This window comes from Puma concolor, chromosome B2 (genome assembly GCF_028749965.1).
Source record: "Puma concolor isolate L17-30 chromosome B2, mPumCon1.1.hap2, whole genome shotgun sequence".
Taxonomy (NCBI): domain Eukaryota; kingdom Metazoa; phylum Chordata; class Mammalia; order Carnivora; family Felidae; genus Puma; species Puma concolor.
The window spans coordinates 64,923,570-64,946,947 of NC_141671.1; the positions used below are offsets into that span (position 1 = coordinate 64,923,570).

Sequence of the window (23,378 nt, forward strand, 5' to 3'; positions counted from 1 at the left end):
GTGGGAGAAGGACAAGTCATTTTTAGGAAAACCCTCATACAGAAGTTGAGATCTAGAATTCAGTTTCCTTAAAGCTATACATGCCCATCCTCACCATCTAGAGTTTTTTTTTTTAATTGAAGTATAATTAATATACAATGTGACATTGTATGTATAACTCTGTGCATATATAACATACAGTTTCAAGTGCATTGAAAGTCTTAAATTACCCCTGAAGGTAGATGTATACCAGTTTGAAGACCTCTGCTCTAGGACACACAGGTGATTCCCAAAGTAACGCCAAGGTGTCAAATCATGCTAAAAGTAGAATTAATTTGTCACACAAAATGTGAGAATGAAGGGAAAAAATAATTTTTGTTAATATTTTTCTCAAATATGATTTTAAATATGTGTAATTGAATTAATTCCTGTTACAGACATTTGATTATTTCATTTATATCCCTAAGGTTTTATATATCCAGATTGCCACAGAGGGTTATCTTCTCATTGAGAAAAAGGGAGAATGACCTTATATTTGACATAGAGGGTAAATACAGTCCCACCTGCCCGTATGTGCGTCTAGAATCTCTCATTATTAGGATCATAAGTTCCAAGAGAGAAAGGAGTATCTACAAAGGTGCTCTGGATATTCTGGATCCACAGTAGTCCCCACAATTGGCCTGTCTCTAACCCTGAATTTCAGTAGGCAAAAAGTATCAAAATTTTACTCTGGAATGTTCCAGAACAAAATTATATGACCTAAACTAAGCACCCCAATCCTAATGTATTGTCATTATTGGCTTGTATCTTATTTAATAACCACATGGATTTCTTATTTTTTATTTATTAGTCTGAGCTACATAGCAAAATTAGTGATACATAGTAAAATTAGAACATTACTGGTAGTGGGGTGCCTGAGTGGCTCAATTGGTTAAGTGTCCTAAACTTCAGCTCAGGTCATGATCTCACGGTTTGTGGGTTCGCCCACATCAGGGTCCCTGCTGTCAGTGCTGAGCCCTCTTCGGATCCTCTGTCCCCCTCTCTTTCTGCCTCTCCCCTGTTTGTGCATGCTCTCTCTCTTTCTCTTTCTCTCATAAATAAACAGTTTTTTAAAAAGGCGGGGAGCTAGCTGTTGGTTAAGCCTCCGACTCTTGATTTCAGCTCAGATCATGATCTCATGGGTTTTATGAATTCCAGCCTCTGCATGAGGCTCTGTGCTGACAGTGTGGAGCCTGCTTGGGATTCCGTCTCCCTCTGCCCCTCCCGCGCACCCCCCCTTCAAAAATAAATAGATAAACATTTTTTTTTTAAGGCTCCACTAGCAATCCAAGAGTATTTAAGAAAAAACATTACTGGTAGTAAAGTGGACAGGAACTTGGTTTTTCAGTGCTTAAATGAGTTAATTAGTTCAAAGTATCACAAGACCTAAATTCACGTAGTTTGCTGAAATATAAAAATAGAAGAACCTGACTAAAATCCGTGGATGGATCACAAACCTCCTATTTTTACTGAAAAATCTTAAGTATGTATTCTCTTGACATCATACTTCAATAAGGAGAAAATATTATTAATATTAGGCAAGAGTCAGATGAGAACTTAAAAATCAGCTTTAAATGATTTCATATAGGGTGTACTGTTTGTTCTTATGGAAAAGTATGATTTTGTTTCTTTAGGAAACAGCCCTAAATATTGAGGATTATCTTTTAGAAAGTAAGAAGGTCATAAAATACTTCCTTGTAGAATTTTATCCCACCCTATATAATCTCTCTCGTAACCACGCACTACCATGTCACAGTCCTTGCTCTCACTCAGCACAAACACACATTTCTCATACCAGCATGTAAACTACATAACAATGAAGGTAGGGGTTTTTTTGTAGATAATATATGGAAATTGGAGAACGAATTCATCAGATTTAAAAAGCCATAAACTTATTAGTACTACTGAGGAAATTAAAAAAATTGTGGTCACTTAATATATTAAATATAATATATTAATAGAATATATTTAATAGAATATAATTAATTAATATAATATATTAAACACAATATATTTAATATAAAATTAAAAGTTAATTCAAATTAACTTTTATTTAATTTTTATTAAATTTATTATTTATTATTTATTTATTAAATTATTAAATATTAAATTTAACTTAATATATTAAATTAAAAGTTAATTTAAATTAACTTACTAATTTAAATCTGGTTACTTACTGCATTATAATTCCATATTTTTTCTTCATAGGGCTTCACTATTTCAAAAATGTTGTGCTAGTGGGATCTCTACAGGATCGCTACGTTCCTTATCACTCTGCTCGTATTGAAATGTGTAAAACAGCTTTAAAGGACAAACAGTCAGGTAACTAAGTAAATTAGAAGTACTTTATCTCCATTTGTTCCTCTGACAGTGCATCCCATTGTGATTTGTATTTCACCAACTACAAATGAGATTAAAACTTTTTTCCTATGTTAATTGATCATATTATTCTTTGAAATGCCTGCCTATGACTTTGATTCATTATTTTACATTGAGTTATTTATCAGTTTCTCAGTAAAATCTCTATGTATTAAAAAAAAAAAAGAAGTATTTCAAACAGTTGTATCTACAACATGAGCTTTTTCCCAAATTTTTCTTGTAGTCCCTTTCTTTCTTCTTCCTCTCATCTCTCCCTTTATTTCCTTTTCCATCCACTGTTATTAACATCTATCCTTACTCTTTTTTTTTTCCTTTCTTTTCTCCTGGCATGTGGTGTTTTTGCCAATAAAACCATCATTCTTATGAAAGAGTTCTTTTATCTAATTACAAATGCTGCTTTTGCTGCCTCGAAGGTAATCTGTACTTTGATTTCCTCACAATTGTTGGGATTGGTGATTATGGTAACAATCATGCTGCGTGTTCTGCTGTATCTTGCTTTTCATCAAAGATGGCAGCAAAGACTTACCTCACTTTAATAAAGTAATAAAGATTTTATATATTCTTTTGCTAGTTTTGAATAATAAAAGAAATTTAAATCATAGCTATTTAGAGCCAGAAGGAGACTTGGGTCTTGTTGGCTCATTTTATAATTGAGGCCCAGAGATGCTAAGTGGCTGATCCAAAGTCACTGGTGATTAATTAATTACAGGCTTAGGGCAAAAACACAGGTGTCCTTCCTTCCCGTATTTCCTCAGTCCCTTTTTTGGAATGAGGCTGATTTTTAAATGAACTCTGAATCCTTTGCATTTTCCACAGTTTAACAGTGAGCAGCCTGTTTAGGCAGGGACTCTCTCTTACATATATTTGTATTGGCATTGCCTGGCATGATGCCTGGCACACAATGGGTGCTCTGTTCATTTAACACATTTTTTTTAGCATTTTGTGACATCAAAATAACCTTTTTTTAATTATTATTATTAACTTCTGTTCTAGCAGGGATTTAAGGATAAATTAAGAAGAGATTTAACTTCCAGATGGGTCACAAAAACTAGAGAAATGCCCTTTGTTTTAACAGTGATCTTTGCCACTAGGGGGCAGGGGGAATCTAATAAAGACAGGTTTGGATTTCTTCCTATGTAAAAATACTTTTTAAATAGCATAGAACCAGAAATCCAGCTTGACAATCATAATGAAAACTAAGAGAAGAGGTGAGAGAAAAAGTTTTGTATGAATTTATGTGATAATAATCTCTCAAATATCTCTCTCTCCTTTCTCTAAATGTACTTCCATATTCTTTTCCTTTCTCATGATTCCTCAGGGATAAACTCTGCCTCTCCTCAGAAATTTGTTACTTGCCTCCCTAAAATCCACAGGTCCATGGATATATGTTTGCACTCGTCTATAGTAAGGTGGTGATACATAAGCATTAAAAACTGCCCCTCGTAAGGAACTTTGTGCTTTTATATACACACACACACACACACACACACACACACACACACACGTATATATACTTGTATATATACGTGTATATATACGTATATATGTATACATATATGTATATATACATACATATTTACATATATATACGTATATATTTACATATATGTATATATACATACATATATACGTATATATACACATATATATACGAATATATATGTATATATGTATATATATATATATATATATATACGTGTGTATACACACACACACACACACACACACACACACACACACACACATAACCTTCATCTCTTATGCTTAGAATGAGCTCAATAAATTCGTTGTAAGAATTAACCAAAGAGAGGGAGACAGGAGCACAATTTTGGATTTAAAAGCAGGACCCAAGCATTAAATAAACCTTTGGATGAAAAAAAGAATTCTGTCTGACTTTTGAGCCAAACTCACATTGTCTTTCTGACTATAGGAAGTTGTTGTTTTTGCTCAGAATAATGTGGAAATATGTGGAATACAGTTGAATGCCACAAACATTTTTAAAGTACTTGCTATAGGTTCAAGTTTTAAAAGTTATAAAAAGCAAAATGTCTTTTTTTTTTTTTAGTATAGTTGACACACAACGTTACATTAGTTTCATGTGAACAGTGTAGTGATTCAGCTTCTGTGTACATGATGCTATGCTCACCACAAGTGTGGCTACCATCTGTCACCATACAATACCATTACAGTATTACTGACTATTCCCTATAATGTGTAAAAGGCAAAATGTCTTAGCACGGCTACCTTATTGTCACAATGGTTCAACAAGTCATAAGTGACTTAATGTTGAATAAAACTGTTTGTTCTGTTATATTCATTGCTTTGAATTAAAGTATCAAATTGACAAGAATTTACAATAAATTTGCAATTTTTACTTGGCTAGATAAATAATGTGGTTATTTATATTTTTTATAAAATCATCTCAAAAATGATGGTCAAAGAAAAAAAACCTTTTAAAAGACATTTGTCTGCTTTAAATGGAAATAATAAAACTAAATTTTATAAATTACATAAAAGTTGGCATAGAATTTTTTTCAGTTACTTACACGAACTAATTTTCCTACTTTCTATTTGTTCCATAGGACAGATCTATTCAGAAATGATCCACAACTTGCTTCGCCCAGTTCTGCAAAGCAAGGACTGTAACTTGGTTCGATATAATGTCATCAATGCATTGCCCAATACAGCTGATTCACTCATTGGGAGAGCTGCACATATAGCTGTTCTTGATTCAGAAATATTTTTAGAGAAATTCTTTCTGGTTGCTGCCCTCAAATATTTCCAATAGGATAAAAACATTGTTAGAGACTTGATAATTACCTCATTCAACAATGATTCAAATAATGTATTATATTAAGCTGTAGATGCTGATAGTTCTAAGAATATTTATACCTTTTTGTATGGAAGATAATTTATATCATCCATGTTTAGAGCTTTTTAAACATCAACTTTACTTTCTAGGTAATGTGGCTGTGCAATATTTTTTTAATTTTATCTTTTTACTTTTCTATTACTTTTTCATATATTTTGCTACATAAGTATTTCAGTGAAACTTTAAGCCCATATGTATATCTGATTGTTTATTATTGGCTTTCCACAATTCTCACATCGGACACATCATATTAAAGGCCATTATCGCTAGAATAGCATGAGATTTTAAATTTTCTAGTATTGGGGTATTATTTAGTTAATTATAAATTTTACTTTTAACATTTTACTATGTTTTAACTGGAAATAAAACTATGGCTGCTAAAGTATATTTTTTGAAGAAATCAACTCTAGCCCAGTCAAACCAGGTAGTTCCTAGATGACATGTTAAAAAAGTTTTCTAGAAAAGTCATTATTACTATTGCTATTAAACATATGTCATGCCTATTAAAATATATTTTCTACTGGTGATTTCAACATTATTTCTCATACTGACTTTTATTACTGGAACTTTTCATGTTCATGTTAGCAGCATCTAGAGATTTTTGAATGTTTGAATGCCCTCTGCGTAGATTTGGTTGGAATTTTGCTAAATTTGGTAGTGTTGCTTGAACTTTCTGACTATATTTCTTTAACTTTTTTCATGGACTTTCTTGTATGTACATAGTAAGTGTTGAAATTTATGAAATACTTTTATGAATTTAGATAATTTTTAAATATTGTTAAAATTTGTTGAACTAAAAAGTAATGTAAATAAAATAATTCATGTTAAAAATGGAACAAAATAATTACATGTTTGGGGATACAGATGCAAATGTTTTTGATATATGGAGATGTTTAAGTCTTTTGACTTTACTAAAGGTGCTGAATAGCATTAAATTCACTATTTTCCTTTCCTGTTTTACTTGTGAAAATAATAATGCACTAAGGGTGGATAGAAGGTCTGTTTGCATCCACCAGTTGTGGTGGACAGAGGTTTTTGTAAGTATGTGTTGTATAATTGATGCATGTTTTATTTTTAGCATTGTGTTATTGCCTCTGATGTTAATAAATGAACAAATGACTATCTGGAGGAACAGCTAAAACACTTGCTTATTTTCAGAATACTAGAGTATATTTTTATTTAAAATTGGATAGACTATGCTAATTAATTGTATAGACCAGCATAATTATATAACTTACAGCCTTTGTATTTTTATAATTTATATCTTTTGCATATATTAAGTAGTTGAAAGGTACTTCATTGGCTCTCCATAAGTCTTTACTTTGTAAAAGTGTTTGAAAATTCAGTGAATTGACTAAGCAATATATACCAAGTGCATTATAACTGGAAAATATAAATATATGCATTAACCACCACATATTTTTGCCACACACATTTTTCATCTTGACATACTTGGCCCTGAGTTTGAAATATGCTTATTCTAAGTTTGAATAATCTTCCAGGTTTATCAAAGGACTCATTCTTACTCATAATCATTTTATTTGAAGATAAATTGTTCTTATAATCATGGTTGGTTGGTTGTTGGTTTTAAAACAACAGTTTTTTTTTTTTTAATATGAAATTTATTGTCAAACTGGTTTCTATATAATACCCAGTGCTCATCCCAACAGGTGCCCTCCTCAATGCCCATCACCCACTTTCCCCTCCATCCCACCCCTCTTTAAAACAGTTTTAAAAGCACATCAATGATCATGGTTTAAAATCTAACAGATTTCACTTTTCATTTACCAGGGAAACTATCATATGTTATTTACCTCCAAATTCGGATTATAGGGGTGGGATGGGGTTCTGAGGGAGAGGGGAAGTGATTGTCTGAAACACTATAATTGACTTTTACAGAATGAATCTCACTGAAGTGTATACCCGTAAGGATTCTTGTTGCAAACAACAAAAAGCAATTATTAAATTAAGCAGAAAAAGAATTTATTGGAAGAATATTAGGTAGCTCACAGAATTTCTGGAAAGGCTGGAGAATGAGCTTTGGAAAACAGATGGAAGCAAAAGGAAGCTGGATGACCAAAATTGTAGCCAAACTCTGACCTCAAAAAGAGCTGAAAGTTTGTGTATATGTCTACTGGTAGTGGTGCTTCTGAAAACAGGATTCCAAACACTCTGCTTATTTGAATCACTCCTTCCAGATTCAAAGTCTGATGGGAATGTCCAACTGACCAAGGTTAGTTTATGCCAGCACTCAGGCTGTCAGGCCTCAAAGACAGCAAGTATATCCAACCTTCTCAGCTTCTGCAGTAGAAGATGGCACCGTTTCTCTCACCAAAGTCCACCGAGCATATGAAATAGGTTTGATGACTGAAAATCAAATATAGAAACATGAGAGATCAACTGTTGTCCATCTCTTTGTCTTTCTTTTTTTATTTATTTTTTTAATGTTTTATTTATTTTTGAGAGAGAGAGAGAGAGCTCCAGCAAGGGAGGGGCAGAGAGGAAGAGGGAGACACATTCTGAAGCAGGCTCCAGGCTCTGAGCTGTCAGCACAGAGCCTGACGTGGTGCTCAAACTCACAGACCACGAGATCGTGACCTAAGCCAAAGTAGGATGCTTAACTGACTGAACCACCCAGGCACCCCAATCTCTTTGTCTTTCTAACATCAACATATACCATTCTTCCCATATTTACACATTTACATATTACTAACAGTACAATTTTCCTAACATAATACTATTATCCCTCATCCACTTTCAAGTCCAGAATCTCCATGTGATGTCTATTCCTCCTCTAGTTCTGTAATGATCTTGTCTCAGTAGTATGCAGCCCATAGACAAAATTGTGACCTAACCACAATCACCCCATATACAAAAATAGTGTAAGATAGGAAAGAAAAGAGAAATTACTAAATATATAAGCACATGTGTGCACCAATGGGGAAGAAAATATAGTTAGAACAGGGCTTTGCAAGCTTCCTTGTTGAGAATTACCTGAATTACTTGTTCAAAATACAAGTTCCAGGGGCGCCTGTGTGGCTCAGTCTTTTAAGCATCCGACTTCGGCTCAGGTCATAATCTTGCATTTCCTGAGTTTGAGCCCCTCATTGGGTTCTGTGCTGACAGCTTGGAGCCTGGAGCCTGCTTCAGATTCTATCTCTCTCTCTGCCCCTCTCCTGCTCATGCTCTCTCTCTCAAAAATAAAACATTAAAAATTTAAATTCCAGAGCCCTATTACAGACAAATTGAAACAATCTCCAGGGTAGGATATGAGGAGCAGCATGTTTTGTCCCAAAGGTCTGATTTAAAAACAAAACCATACAGCTCTCAATTCTGCCACTGGCCGGCCATGAGGCTAAATTGTTACGATTTGTCACCACTGCCATTTATTCCGTTTCCTTTGTGTTCAACCAGTATCTCAGTGAATGAAATGTCTTTACCTAGTGGTTGATGCAAGGATCTGAGTCTTGAGTGGCCTTGCCTATATATGATTGCAGATCTTTGTTTAATTTTTGTAATTCAACATGGGTATTGTGAGGAGGATCTTATCCAGGAGATAAGATCTCCCAAGTTCTAGTCAGACTCCTTTCCCTATTCCCTTTTCTTCCATGGTCTTCAGGGCCAATCACCCCAGTTAGCACCATGACCAATTTTTTAAGTCCTAACCTAGAGGAATGAGCTAAAAAATGACCAGTTTACAATCCCAACTTCCAGTGCAGAGAATACATTCTATCCCCTTGTACCCCACTCTGTGTACAAAAATTGGTACGCCAACAGAACCTGGAATCATGGAGATGGATAGTGAGAACCATAAAGGGTCTAAGATTTTATCCTGCTTGTAGACTTGCTTGCTACAGTGAAATGGATGCCAACAGGAGACTCCCGGGTACCAAAGACTATTACAGCAAAATCATAGTCAAAGCATCAGCATATTTGCACTAGTTCATGGAGCCCCAATTCCCACAGTGATGTAGAGGGCCAGATGACTCCTGTACACACTATGGGTTGCATCACAGGAGAAAAGTCCAGAGCCAAGGGCCAAGCAGTTCTGAGCAAGCAGCAAAGAAGCCAGTCTCTTTTCCCCAGGGGAGCAGCAGTTAAATGGTAGTAATACTCTATTAGATGCCTATATGACTAACTACGGAAATTGCTAAGTATCAGGAGATGGATAAGCCTTGCCGTTAGCATACTCAGCAATAATATGAAGGGAGGCCCAGGACCCATGGCAGATTGCCTCTCCTCACAATGGAAAGCAAAATATATGGACAGTATATTAAATATAACAAGATATTAGTCCCTCTACTACTCTTTGGATCCTGTTATTCTGTCAACAGAAGAAATACTACTGAAAACACTGTTAAGTCATTTGGAGCATATGCCAAGACCTTTAGGACAGCATCTCAAAGTATTTTCTGACCTTCGTCCAAAAGTAAACCTTCAGTAGGGTTGTCCATTATTCTATAAGACCAGTTGGCTTCTGGTCTGATGGGGATATGTGATAAAGCTTGTTAATCCCAGAGGCATCAGTATTCTACAACTTTCATAGGAAAGTGAGTTCTTTGATTAGAAGCAATGTTGTGTGGGATGTTATATAAAGTATATGTAGTATAAGGTATTCAGTAAGTCCACAGAAGGAATGTATAAAAGAAGTATAAGTCAGAAGTATAACCAATCCAAATGCAGTATCATTGTTCCAATAGAACAAGTTGCTACCTCCTTCAACATCGTAAGATTCCATTGTAATCAAACCTGCCACCCAGGCTATATAGTGCTATATCAGGGAGACAGATTGTTCACTGCAAGTAGTGGTGCTAGCCAATCAGTCTTGGCAGGGGAAAAGACTATGTTAAAAGTATATGTGTATCTCTATGCCACCATGGCTACCTGGTAGTGGGTCCAGCTGTGGTGAGAGAAGGAGGCTGATTGATGTCTACAAAATGGGTCACTATGGTAGGCAGCCTCTGAAATGGCCTTCGTTGATCACCATCTGCTGGTATTCATCCTTTGTGTAATCTCTTCCCCTTGGAGGGCTCTGGATATACTGACTCACTTCTAATGATAGACTACATCAAAAGTGATGGGATGTCATTCTGAGATGAGATCACAAAGACTGTGGTTTCCATCTTGAGCAGTTTTCTTGTTCTGTCATTCATTCTGTGGAAAACCAACTGCACATATTATGAAGTGACCTTTGCAGAAGCCCACATAGCAAGAGCTGAAGGAGGTTTCCAGTCCCAAAGCCCACAAGGCATTAAATCCTGCCAGTAATTGGGCTAGTAAACTTGGAAGCAGATCCTCCCCTAGTTGTGCCTCCATCTGGGACTGGATCCCCAGCTAAGACCTTGACTGCAACCTCCCTTAAGGCCTAGAGCCAGAGAGCCAGAGGTACACTGGCTCCTGGATTCCTGAACCATAGAAACTGAGAATAAGTGTTTATTGTTTTAAGATATGAAATTTTGGTATATGTGATGGAGTGATAGGTAAGTAGCAGTAATCTTGTTCTGATTAAGAGACCTTCTGAAATGGGAGCCTTTTTTTTGTTTTGTTTTGTTTTTAATTGAGCAACAAGATCCAAATGTTCTTATGCTTTGGAGTAATTTTGAGAGGTCCTATTCCAAACGACTATTCCAATACCTTTATATTCCCAGTCCCTGCCCACTTGACTCAACCAGTGCCCATGAAGTGATGTAGATCTTTAGAGCTTTATCTCAAGCCATGTCTCCTTCCGGGAAGGCAAAGTGTACAAAATAAAGTTCTAGCCTCTTGAGAGGATCTCTCCCCCAGGCATCTCTCTCTGTCCTCCCCCACCCTGTTCCTTCAGGGCCTCTGTTAAATGGGGCTCTAAATGCCAAGGCAGTCCATTGACAGCTGAGTCAGTATATTTAGCAAAGCCATCTGTATAACAGCTTCGAATTTTTTCCTCAGTCAACTAGTCACAAGCAACTTGTTGTTAAGCTATATATATAAACTAAGGGTCAAATGTATGTGTGGGAGCTACCTGCTAATAAAAATTGCTTGAGTTTTGTTTCCGGCCCTGATCTGTCTATAATACTCTTAGTAAAAGGACTCCTTATCTAGGAGGATCAGATAACTCCCAGTTCTTGATGAGAAACTCAGATTGCATAGCCCCCTAATGTCACACTGTCAGACATTACCAGCGCCCAATAGTTAGCCAAAAAACTTTCTGAAAAATAAAAAATCTAGGGACCTGCACTGTGATTCTGTAAAGATTTCCATAAGTTACATAAAGCCTCCTGATCTGCCACATATGTTTCAAACACCACTGCAACTGTTGGAATTCAAGGGCCAATTGGCAGGGCTCCTTCCACTACAGCCTGGACCAGATGGCAAGCCTTCTCTTGCTCTGCACTTCACTCACAACTGTTATCTTTCAGGTCATCTAGTCAATGAGTCAGAAATCACGAATTAGTGCACTGAACAACTAGATGTTTAAAAAACAAAAGAGAATTGAGGGGAAAGAAAACTATTACACGGGCAAAAGAGTAAAAGGTACTTTTATCTTTGTATACTATAAAAGAGATCTTTCAAAAGACCTCTGCCTCAGATTAAGAGGAATACACGGAATTATTCCCTCATCCAATTTCAGCCATGATTTGGGATTTTAATCACCAGGAAGGTCAGGGTAGCTTGAGTCGCTCTTCGCGAAAAAGCTGACGCTCTCCATCCGCCTTTTCCTGCACACAGCCCAGGATTGGAGCATAGACTGCTAGAGGAGCTCTGGAAGCCCCGCCCCGCCCGGCCACACGCACGACCCGCCCCTCCTTACGTAGGCCCCACCCAATCTCAAGCACGCCCCGCCTCACGAGAGATCCGCCCCGCCTGTGGGTTGGGCTCCGAACTGCGCCGCTGGCTCCTTCTTCCTGCTCCTTCATCCTCTGCTGGGCCCAGAGGACGCTGCAGGAGTCGGCAACATGACTGTAACGAGGCTAGCTCGGTTGCTTGGCTACATCCCGGCCACCGCGTGGAGAGCGGCAAGTAAGGCGCCCGGCCCCGGGGCCAAGGTCGCGCGCGGGGTCGCGAAGGCCGAGCGCCGCGAGAAAAGCCTCCCTCGGGGAAGCCGCGTGTGTGTCGGGAGTCTGAAGGTGCTGGGTGTTGCAGAGCTTCGGTTCCTCGGCTCAGCCACCCACGTCTTGGTCCTGGGCAGGTCCCTTCACCGCCCGGCTCAGGGGTGGGACTAGGGCTAGAAGATCACCCCAGCCCTTCGAGAGCCTGGACACCTGCGTCCTTCCGGTCACTGCTCAGGTCTGGAAGGGCAGCAAACATTCTAGGTTGTTTACTTTGGAGCTCTCAGGGCGCACTACGCTTTGATGCTCGTGAAAAAAAAAAAATGGAAAAGACGGCCCTTGGGACGAGAATCATTCATTTACTTTCATTTACTTATTTAATTTACATCAAAAAATGTAGCGGTTTACTGTATTAAAAAAAACTGGAAAAGTGCAGACGTCGCCCCACAGTAGCAAATTAGTATAATAAAAATTAGATGAAGTCGAATTGTTAACTACAAAGAAGTGTGTATGCTTTCAGTAAAAACTGACATTTTTAACCTATTTTTGTTGGAAGCTTTTTTTCAATATTTTGAACTTAACCACAATTAGTTTAATTGAGGGCATCCTGGAGAAATTCTGTAAGTTGAAAACAGAATTACTGCTTCTCATATTAATGAACTCCAGATTTCTATGCAGTTTGTTTTCTGTATTCATTTCTCCCCAGATATATTACTTGTTAATTGTAAACATTTAAATGTTCCAGGAAAGAATAATACAGAAAGTGAAAGTCCCATTTTTATCTAGCCTTCAAGGTAATAACTGCACATTTTGTTATGTGTTCATTCACCATCCCTTTCGCACTTGTGTTAAAAACTTAAGAATGAGGTATTTGATACCCAAAACACGTATAACACGAATAAGTTATGAAGCACAGCTTACATTTATGAACCTATTTTCGAATTTAAGAAACAGAATATTTCTGTTATTAAACAGCAACCTGTGTGCTTTTTCCTGATGCAGCCGTGTAACTTTACATGTTTTTGATCTCTATAGAAATGCCTTCTTACCATTTGTATTTTACTTGCTTTTTTCCTACTAACACTGTATTTTAAGAATCATATATGTTGCTGTGTAAGGTTGTAGTTATTTTCAGTTGTGAGAATATATCGTACAGTTTTTCCATTCCTCTTCTCAGTGGACATTTGGGTAATTCTGGAAACACCAAGACTGGCTGCTACACATTCTTGCATAAGTTATGGGTGCTCTCATGCAAGGAGTGGAATTCTGGAACCTATGGTATAGGCCTTTGCAGTATTACAATGTGATGCCAAGTTGTAAAGTCATTTTCTGTTCCTACTGGCAATTACGTTCCTACCAGCAGTGTATTAGAGTTCTTCTTGCTCCACATACTTGTCAATATTCGATAATCATCAGAAAATTTGATTTTTGCCTGTATAGGGTTTTGAAATGGTAGATCATTGTGATTTTGCTTTAGGCAAAATCTGGGTTTTATATCCAGTATCCTAGCTAAATTCCTTTTCTCTTTTAACTTACCCAATTAGAGAAGTTAAACATCTTTTCAAATATTTATATTAGCTTTTTTGGTGAAATCTCTTCATTTTCTTAATGGATTTTTTTTAATGTTTATTTTTGAGAGAGAGCGCGAGCAGGGGAGGGGCAGAGAGAGAGGGAGACAGAAGATCTGAAGTGGGCTCTCTGCTGAAGGCAGTGAGCTCGATGCGGGGCTCAAACTCCTGAACCATGAGATCATGACTTGAGCCCAGGTCAGATGTTCAACCGACTGAGCCAACTGGCACCCCCATTTTTATCTTTCTTCTTGATATTCTTTACATATATTTGAATGCTAAACCTTTTTTGGTTATGTAAGTGGCAAATAGCCCAGTTTGGGGCTGTTTTTGTCACTCCATGGTGTCTTTTTAAAAAAAATGTACAGTGTAGCACAGTAAAATAATGGTTCTGCATGTACAATCACACATCTTCAAAAGAAAGTTGTCTTTTGATGAACAGATAATCATAATTATATTGTAATTTTGTCTTGATCTTTTGTTTATTGTCAGTGCTTTGTGATCTTGTTTAAGAAAGCCTTTTCTGCCCTAAAGTCAGAATTATTCTCCTATACTTTCGTCTAAAAGGACCATAGTTTTGCTTTTTATATTTAAGCCTTTATTCTACCAGGATTGATTTTTATATATGGTGTGAGGCAGGAAACCAATTTCATCTATTTTTCATGTCAATAATCAGTTGTCCCAGGTCCATATAGTAGACCTTTCCCCCACTGATACAATGCCAGCTGTCTTAAATCAAGTTCACATAAACATATATGCATGGGTTTATTTCTTGGTTTCCTTTTCAGTTGCATCGATTTGTCTATTCCTGTGCTGATATTTATCAGCTGTCTTAATAACCATACCTTTATAATAAGTCTTAATATCTAACAGGGTAAATCCTCCCATTTGTTTTTCAGAAGTGCCTTGGCTCTTCTTACATATCTGCTTTGCATATCAAATTCTTTAAAAAAAAAAAAAGTTCCTGTTGCGATTTGATCGCTTCTCAATAATTTTTTAAATGATCATTTTCTGACTGCTGCTTATGTATAGATACATAGTTGAATTATTAATGCTTTTGTATCCTGCAGCCTAGCTAAATTACTTTATTAAATAATTTATTTGTAGCTATGTGGGGAGGGTATGTATGCTAGGTAGCCACTTATATTATCTGCAAGTAATGAAAATCTAGTTTCTTGCTTTCTAATATTTATATCTTTTTTTTCTCTTGCTTTCCTTGCTCAGATTTACAGTAACATGTTGATATCTTGTTTGTGATTGTAAAGGGAATGTGTTCATACTTTAAGTGTCATATTAGCTGTAGATGTGCCCTTTATCAGGTTAATGAAGTCCTATACTATGTCTAGAAGGGTTTTTGTTGTTGTTTATGTATTTGTCTGGTTTTTAAGACAGTAAATCTTGAAATTTACTGAACTCATTTTTCTTCATCTTCTCAGTGATTATATCATTTTTCTCCTTTAAATCTGGTGAGTTGGTGAATTGTAGATTTTGCTAATGCTCTAGCATTCCTAGAAAATAATTCAAATTGATCATGATTATATATTTTTTTAAGTTTTATTTATTTATTTTTGAGAGAGAGCACAAGGGGAGAGGGGCGGGGGGGACCAGAGGATCCAAAGCCAGCTCTGTGCAGACATCAGAGAGCCCAATGTGGGGTTCAAACCTTAAACAACTGAGTCACCCAGGTGTACCATATGATTATATTTTTAATATGTTGGATTTGATATGTTTATGTTTTGTTTAGAAATTGGCCTGTAATTTTGCTTTTTTGCAATTTCCTTTTCTTGTTTTGAAATTAAGTTATTCTAGCCTCTATTCGAGAATCAAATTCGAGAGTCTTCCACCCTTTTGCTGTCTTTGTTATATTTTGCTTAAAGAGGTTATTTATTCCTTGAGTGTTTGGTATAACTCGCTATAAAACTATCTGCTCCTTCAGGGAAGATTTTAAATTACTGATGTAATTTCTTCGACAGTTATTGCATTGTTTATCAGGTTTTCTTTTAGTTTTGATAAGTTAAATTTTTCTAGAAAATTGTTCATTTTGTATACTTTGATTATATAGGCATAAAGTTCCCTTTTTAAAAAATTTCTGCTCTCATTATGTAATCTACTTTTTAAATTTTTTTCCTGTTTATTTATTTTTGAGAGAGAGAAAGAGACAGCCAGCAACAGAGACAGTGTGAGCAGGGTAAGGGCAGAGAGGGAGGGAGACACAGAATCCAAAGCAGGTTCCAGGCTATGAGCTGTCAGTACAGAGTCCAACACTGGGCTCGAACTCATGAATGGTGAGATCCGGACCTAAACCAAAGTCAGACGCTTAACTGACTGAGCCATCTGGGCTCCCCCCATTATGGAATCTATTTTCTTCATGTTATTTTGCCTTCTCTGTCTCTTTTTTTTTTTTTCATATTTGCCTAACTAAATACTTTACAGTAGTTTTAGTCTCATCAGGGAACCAACTCTTGGTTTTGTTGATGCTCTCAGCTTTTTTTTTTTTTTTTAAGTTTATTTATTTATTTTGAGAGAGAGAGGGCACAAGCTAGAGAGGGGCAGAGAGAGGGGGAGAGTGAGAGAATCTCAAGCAGACTCCACCCTGTCAGCATAGAGCCCGATGCAGGGCTCCAGCTCACAAACTGTGAGATCATGACCTGAGCTGAAACCAGGACGCAGCCAGTGGCTTACTGACTGAGCCACCCAGACACCCAATCTCTTACTTTTTTATGTCTTTTGTTTGTGTTATCATTTTCTTCTCTAACTGTGGTTATTTTCTTTCCATTTTCTGTGTGTCTCTCTCTTTAAAACAAAACTAAACAAAACATGGAAACGGTGCATCTCCCATGGCGTAGTTGTGGCTGCAATAACAAGTTACCACAGTGTGGTTTAAACATCAGACATTTATTTCTCCCAGTTCTGGAGGCTAGGAAGATCAAGGTGCCAGGACATCTGGTCTTTGGTGAGAACCTACTCCTGGTTTGCAGATGGCCGTCTTCTCATTGTCTCCTCACATGGCAGAGAGCAGAAGGCCACAGCAGGCTCTCATATCTCTTCTTATGAGGGCACTAATCCCATTCATGAGGGCTCCACTTCATGACCTAATTACCTCACAGAGGGGTCACCTCCTAATATCACTACATCAGGGGTTAGAATTTCAACATATGAATGAGAGTGGTGAGGGGAACTCAAACCTTCAGTCCATAAAATGGGTCTTTTTTTGTTTGTTTGTTTTAGAAACATGGTGTGGTGCTTGTTACATAAACAGCATGTGGGTGGATTTTGTTTTGGAGTCTGACAAGTTTATACCTTTTTAACTGAAGAGTCCATTTATAACCATAATTATTGATATAATTGGCTCTATTTCTACCATCTTTTTTCACCTTCTGTTTGTCATACTTTGAGTTAAATATTTTCTTGTTCCATCTTTTTTCCTTCTGCTGGTTTGGGAGATATACATTGTCTTTTATTGGTTATCCTTGAAATTGAAATGCATACCTAGGGAAGTCTAAAGTTAACACCTTATCCTAAACATTACAAGGTGTGAAAATGCTTTGAATTCACTCACCCTCTACCTTTGTTGTTCACCCTTTTAGGTGTGTATATGTGTGAGTTCTCATGTATATGTTGGAATGGGTTGTGGTTTTGATAATCCCACATCACAGTTGTTATGGTTTTATACAGTCAATGAATGAAACTTTTATTTTCTCTCTATTCTTATCTCACACTTCACCTTTGGGATCACTTTCTTAAAGTAAATTGCTTAGAAGTTCCTTTCATGACAGTCTTTTGTGATAAAGTTTCTTAGTGTTCTTTTTGATATATATCTTATTTTTAATCCAAAAATCTGGTTTCTTTTACTTTTTGTTTTTTAAAGGTGGTTTTAATGGGTGTATCATTTTCTCATAGTTCTATCTTCTGGCTTCTATTATGGCTATGGGGAAGTTATCTGTCCCAATTTTTGTTTCTTTATTAGTAATCTGTCTTTTATCTGTCTTCTTAGATCTTCCTTTGATGTTGGGATTGTTCATTTTACTTTGTGTCTAGATGTACTTTTTTGCCCCTTTAATTTGGCATTTCTTTGTGCTTCCTACACCTGAAGATTCCTGTCTGCTTTATTTCTCATGGTCTTTCTATTATCTCTTTGTGGAATTATGATTAAACAAACATTTGTTAGACCTTCTCATTTTATCCTCCACATGTGTGAGCTTCTCTTTGGTTATTTTCATCTTTATCTCCATGCTTTTTCCTGCATAATCGCTTCAGAACTAAATTCTAGACCACAAATTCTCTTTTCAACTGTATCTGTTCTGCTATTTAGCCCTTCCTTTGAGCTTTAACTTTAAATTGTTATATTTCTTAATTTCTGTGTTTTTTAAGTTGGTCTTGCATAGTCTCTTACTCATTTCTCCTTTTTTTGGCTTTTTTTTTCCTTGAACACATTAAATAGTTATTTTATATTCTGATGGCAGTGATTTCAGTATGTTGAATCTTTATGGTCTGGCCCTGTTTGTTGATTCTGCTGACTGTTGCTTGTGATGGCTTGTTTCCACACATATTTTCCTGAGATTCTCTCTGTGAGACTTACATGAGACATGGGTTGAGAGAGTATTTTTCAGAGGATTTGCTTCTGCTTTTGCCATGTGACCGGGGCACTTCAACTTTAGACTTGGGTCCACTTTATATAAGGTATTCCCCTCGGGGGGGTTTTCGACCGTGCAGATAGCGTGCAATCAGGCATACATAAACATAGGTATGGTCAGCCAGTACTTTCAAAATCTCTAGAAGGGTTCTTTTACACATCCACTCAGAACCAAGGTTGAGATGGACACTTATCCTTCCTTCACAGTTCTCTTCATTAACTGGAAGTTTTTTTCTAGCTCCTTGTTCTTTAGACCAGCAGCATGAGCATCACCTGGAGATTGTTAAAATGCAGAATGCAGATGCCACTCAGACCTACTCAGAATCTGCTTTTTTAACAAAGATCCCCAGGTGTTTTATATGCACATTAAAATCTTCAGGCTCAATTACTTTTCTGAGTGCTGTGCCTCCTTGAGTCTTGGCCTCTGATAGGCTTTCTGTTTTGCTCAGGTTCAAAAGACTCCTCTCCCTGCTGTCCTGGGAGCTCTGTACCCTAAACTCTAGGTGAGAAAGGCACAGGATATATGGTGGTTTAAGTGTTCGGTTACCTCACTGGACTGCTTTGTTAGTTTCTCATTATTTACTTTCTTAAAGGTTCTTTGATTAAAAAATTTTTGTATATTTTTCAACCTTTTTAGATGTTTTATAGCTATAGGTTTTTGGCATCTCTAATTTATCAAACTGTCAGAAACAAGTTCTGAAAAGTTGTTTGTTTTAATTTTTTTAACAGTAATTCAGTTTTTTTCTGTTGCTTTTATTATTTCTTCTTTAATAATTAAAAAAAATTTTTAATATTTATTTTTGAGACAGAGGGAGACAGCACGAGTGGGGGAGGGGCAGAGAGAGAGACACAGAATCTGAAACAGGCTCCAGGCTCTGAGCTGTCAGCACAGAGCCCGATGCGGGGCTCGAACCCATGAACTGTGACATCATGACCTGAGCCAAAGTTGGACACTCAACTGACTGAGCCACCCAGGGGCCCCTATTATTTCTTCTTTTAGAAGGTCATCTTCGGGGCACTGGGGTGACTCAGTTGGTTAAGTGTCCAACTCTTGATTTCAGCTCAGGGCATGATCTCACAGTTGGGGAGTTTGAGCCCTGCGTTGGGCTCTGTGCTGTCAGCACAGAGCCTGCTTGGGATTCTCACTCTCCTCTCTACGCCCCTCCTCCACTTGCACCTAGTCTCTCTCTCTCTCTCAAAAAAAAAAGTTCATCTTGTTTCTGGTAATGTACTTGTAAACACAGTTCAGAGTAAGCTTTGGATAAGGCCAAATCACCCCTTGATGAAGAAGACATGGGCTTTATGGTGGTGATTTTGTTTCTCAAAGGATAATTTTTGCTTTAAGTTTGTCAGCTATTGCCCATGTAGTTGATACAGTCAGAAGCTTGCTGATGGCCAAAATGTAATACTAACATTAATATACAGCTAACTTTTGAATAATTTGGGGGTTAGGGCCTGAACCCCTGTACTATAAAAAGTCCACATATGACTTTTGGGGTGCCTGGATGTCTCAGTTGGTTAAGCGTCTGACTCTTGATCTCAGCTCAGGTCTTGATCTCAGGGTTGCGAGTTCAAACCTCACGTTGGGCTCCATGCTGGGCGTGGAGCCTACTTAAAAAAAAAATCCACGTATAACTTTTGACTTCCCCAAAACTTAACTACTATTAAAGCCTACTGCTGAACGGAAGCCTTAGGATAATGTAAACAGTTGACTAACACGTATTTTGCATATTACACATATTATATATTCTTACACTAAAGCTAGAGAAAAGGTTATTAAGAAAATCATAAGGAAGAGAAAATACATTTACAGTACTGCGCTGTAAAAAGTCCATGTGTATGCAGACCTGTGCAGTTCAAACTTGTTTGCTCAAGGGTCAGCTGTAATTACTGATGCTTAGTAATTACTGATGCTTACTGATTACTGTTGTTTGACAGGCAGAATCCATAGGAGTGGCTCTGGGGCTCACCTTCACCTCTTTGCTAATCCTTATCATCTGATAGACCCTTTTTTCTTGTTGTCTGCCCATCAAGCTACTCACATGTGTCTCACTGTCACCATGACTGCCAGGTTGCTGTGCATGGACTCGTTTCCAAAGCTATAAAGTTTGTGGGTGCCAAAGAGCACAATGTCCCTATCTTCTCTTGTACTGTCCAGAAATGAGAGGAATTCTCCACATTCTGTCACCCTGTTACCTGTCTGCAAAAATAGTTCTTGTAGGCCTTCCTGATCTCAGAGTCCCCTGAGAAAACTGGTTTTTTAGCTTTTCCTTGCAACTTTTTTTTTCTACAGATAAAGTTCTACACTTTGCAACTCTTCTGTCTTTTCCAACAGCACACCTACCTTCCTGTTCCTTACCAAAAACCCTTTTGTACGTTGACTCTTGTGTCCTAGAATTAGGCTCAAGTTATTATTACACTCAGTGTGCGCACATAGAGACATATGCATTACTTAATTTCTCTGAACTAGCCTGCAAGATAAGTAGAAGTACCCCCATTCTGTAAATAGGGAAACAGATTCAGTGAGATACATACAGTAACTTTGTCAGGGCCACATTGCTAATAAGTGGTGTCGCTATCATTGGGACTCGTGTGATTCTAATGCCCTTGGTTTGCAAGTTTTTTGTTGGTTTTTTTTTTTTTTTTTTTTTTTTACTTCTTTGTTGTATTACTGAAGCAAGGGGCCAAGCTGCTGTAATGGTTCTGCTGATGGGACAGGCAGGACACCTCTACTTTGACAGGTAATTCGGGGATCCATGTTCTTTTCATCTCATTGCTCCACCATCTGTAGGGCAGTGCTGATGATCAGCCCCATATACAGTAGTAGAATTTTACTAGTTATTTACAACCTATGTTCTGAATGGTTGGACATATGTTCTGAATGGGCACTGTCTATACAAGTTATTAAATATTTTAAGTATCACCTTGCTCTGGATTTTGTCCGCATCTGCATGGTTGAAGCTGGGTCCCTGCCATGTCTATATTACAACCCAAGGAAATGGGAAAAGAAATCCAGGGCAGTTAGCTTGTTGCAAAATTAAGGCAACCTAAAATTTACGCATATCATTTTCGGTCACAACCCATTGGTCACAACTTGCACACATGGATGCTTGGCTGCAGGGGAGGCTGGGAAATGTAATCTCTAAGTGAGTGGTCTGATGCTCAGCTTAATAGCAAACAAGGTGGAAGTGGGAATCCTAGAACTAAACGGAAGAAGGGAAAAGTGGCTACTTGAGACATTTAGCAGTCTCCACCACATTGACCTAATGCCACTTTTTCAGAAAATGATTTTGTTCATATTGAACAGAATTACTGCAAATTAAAGACAGTCACACCTGCCCCATCAGATAATTGTGAGGTCTAGTGACATGTCCTATTTTTAGCTTCTAGCACAGTGCCTGGCACATAGTAGGCATTTAACACATATTTATTACTTGTATTATTTACATTTAGTATATCTGTATCACTTAAGAGGAAAAAGATTTTTTTGTTTATTTATTTTGAGAGAGAGAGAGCAGGAGGGGCAGAGAGAGAGAGAGAGAGAGAGAGAGAGAGAGAGAGAGAGAGAATCTGAGCTGGCAGCGAAGAGCCCACCACAGGGCTTGATCTCACAAACCATGAGATCATGACCTGAGCTGAAACCAAGAGTCAGATGCTTTACCAACTGAACCACCCAGGTGCCCCAAGAGGAAAAATTTTTAGCTTCAGATTTTGTCTGCATTATAATTGGTAGCCAAGACTATATTTTGTGCCATTTTTATGATTTTGTATAAGTGCTTAGGAATTTCTACAGATTTGGAACATACCAAGATTAATTTTTACACTGAATATCATTTCAAGCTTTGAGTTAAGAGATTTTTTGATTTGCAAAAACAACCAAACCTAAACAAAAAGTGTTAATTTTATTGTACTGAGTTGAGCTTGAGTGCACAGGAGAAGATGGCTATTGGTATATGTTATATACTTGCTGATTTTTAGGCTTCAAAGTGAGTTATTTGATGTACAGTAGCATAGACTTACTTAGTAACCCGATGCACAGTCTAGTCAGTCATTAGCCACAATTTAGATCTAATCTGTATTATCACTGAATTATCACGACTTACAGCCTTTCATGCTTTACAAATTTGTAACAGATTTGTAGATGGATAGATAGTTGGACATCAGATGATGGACTGAAGTTTCTATTGTGGAGGATGGCCAAACTTCCTAAATTGGGATATTTTGATGTCAAATTCTAAAGAATCCTATATTTCAGACAAGAAGTGACTAATTAACAAAAAGCCCATGATTTGGAGTGGAAATATCTTTCAATTGAGCATTGTCCGTGTTCACCAAAATTTTCAATATATTTTTCTAAATAGTTAATCACAATGAACCAAGATCAGATTGTTATATGAAGTATGTTAATATAATCAAAACTCAGATTTCTATATTTTCCATTTCTTAAATAAAAATAAATGCTGAGGTGCCTGGGTGGCTCAGTCGGTTGAGCGTCCGACTTCAGCTCGGGTCATGATCTTGTGTTCCATGGGTTTGGGCCCTGCGTCAGGCTCTGTGCTGACAGCTCATAGCCTGGAGCCTGCTTTGGATTCTGTGTCTCCCTCTCTCTCTGCCCCTCCCCCGTTCATGATCTGTCTCTCTCTGTCTCAAAAATAGATAAACATTAAAAAAAATTAAAGAAAATAAATGCTGCCTTATAAGATGTTGTTACCAGTTTTTCTCTTTAGCCTTTTAGTATATGTTTAAGTATTATTATGAGAACATAAGAAAAAATGCAATATGTGCTTAGATACTGAAGTGGGAGTTTGAAGGCAAAATGATCTGTACTCTAAGTCAATAAATAAAAATTTTAAATAAATACATGTTTTAATGTATATAGAAAT

General features: G+C 37.1%; 2 protein-coding genes across 14 annotated transcripts in view; both read left to right on the forward strand.

Moving 5' to 3' along the window:
• FAM135A (family with sequence similarity 135 member A) overlaps positions 1-6,397 on the forward strand; it is a 123,733-nt gene extending 117,336 nt beyond the window's left edge. For all 13 annotated transcript variants that reach the window (XM_086707183.1, XM_025925245.2, XM_086707178.1 and 10 more), the window contains 2 exons: positions 2,227-2,340; positions 4,980-6,397. In XM_086707183.1, the coding sequence (XP_086563309.1) occupies positions 2,227-2,340; positions 4,980-5,185 (320 nt within the window). In that variant the 3' untranslated portion in view covers positions 5,186-6,397. The remainder of the gene's footprint in view (positions 1-2,226; positions 2,341-4,979) is intronic.
• Positions 6,398-12,088: 5,691 nt separating this feature from the next.
• Positions 12,089-23,378, forward strand: part of SDHAF4 (succinate dehydrogenase complex assembly factor 4) — a 32,867-nt gene continuing 21,577 nt past the window's right edge. Inside the window, exon 1 of the mRNA XM_025925686.2 lies at positions 12,089-12,265. Within this exon, the coding sequence (XP_025781471.1) occupies positions 12,202-12,265 (64 nt within the window). The 5' untranslated portion in view covers positions 12,089-12,201. The remainder of the gene's footprint in view (positions 12,266-23,378) is intronic.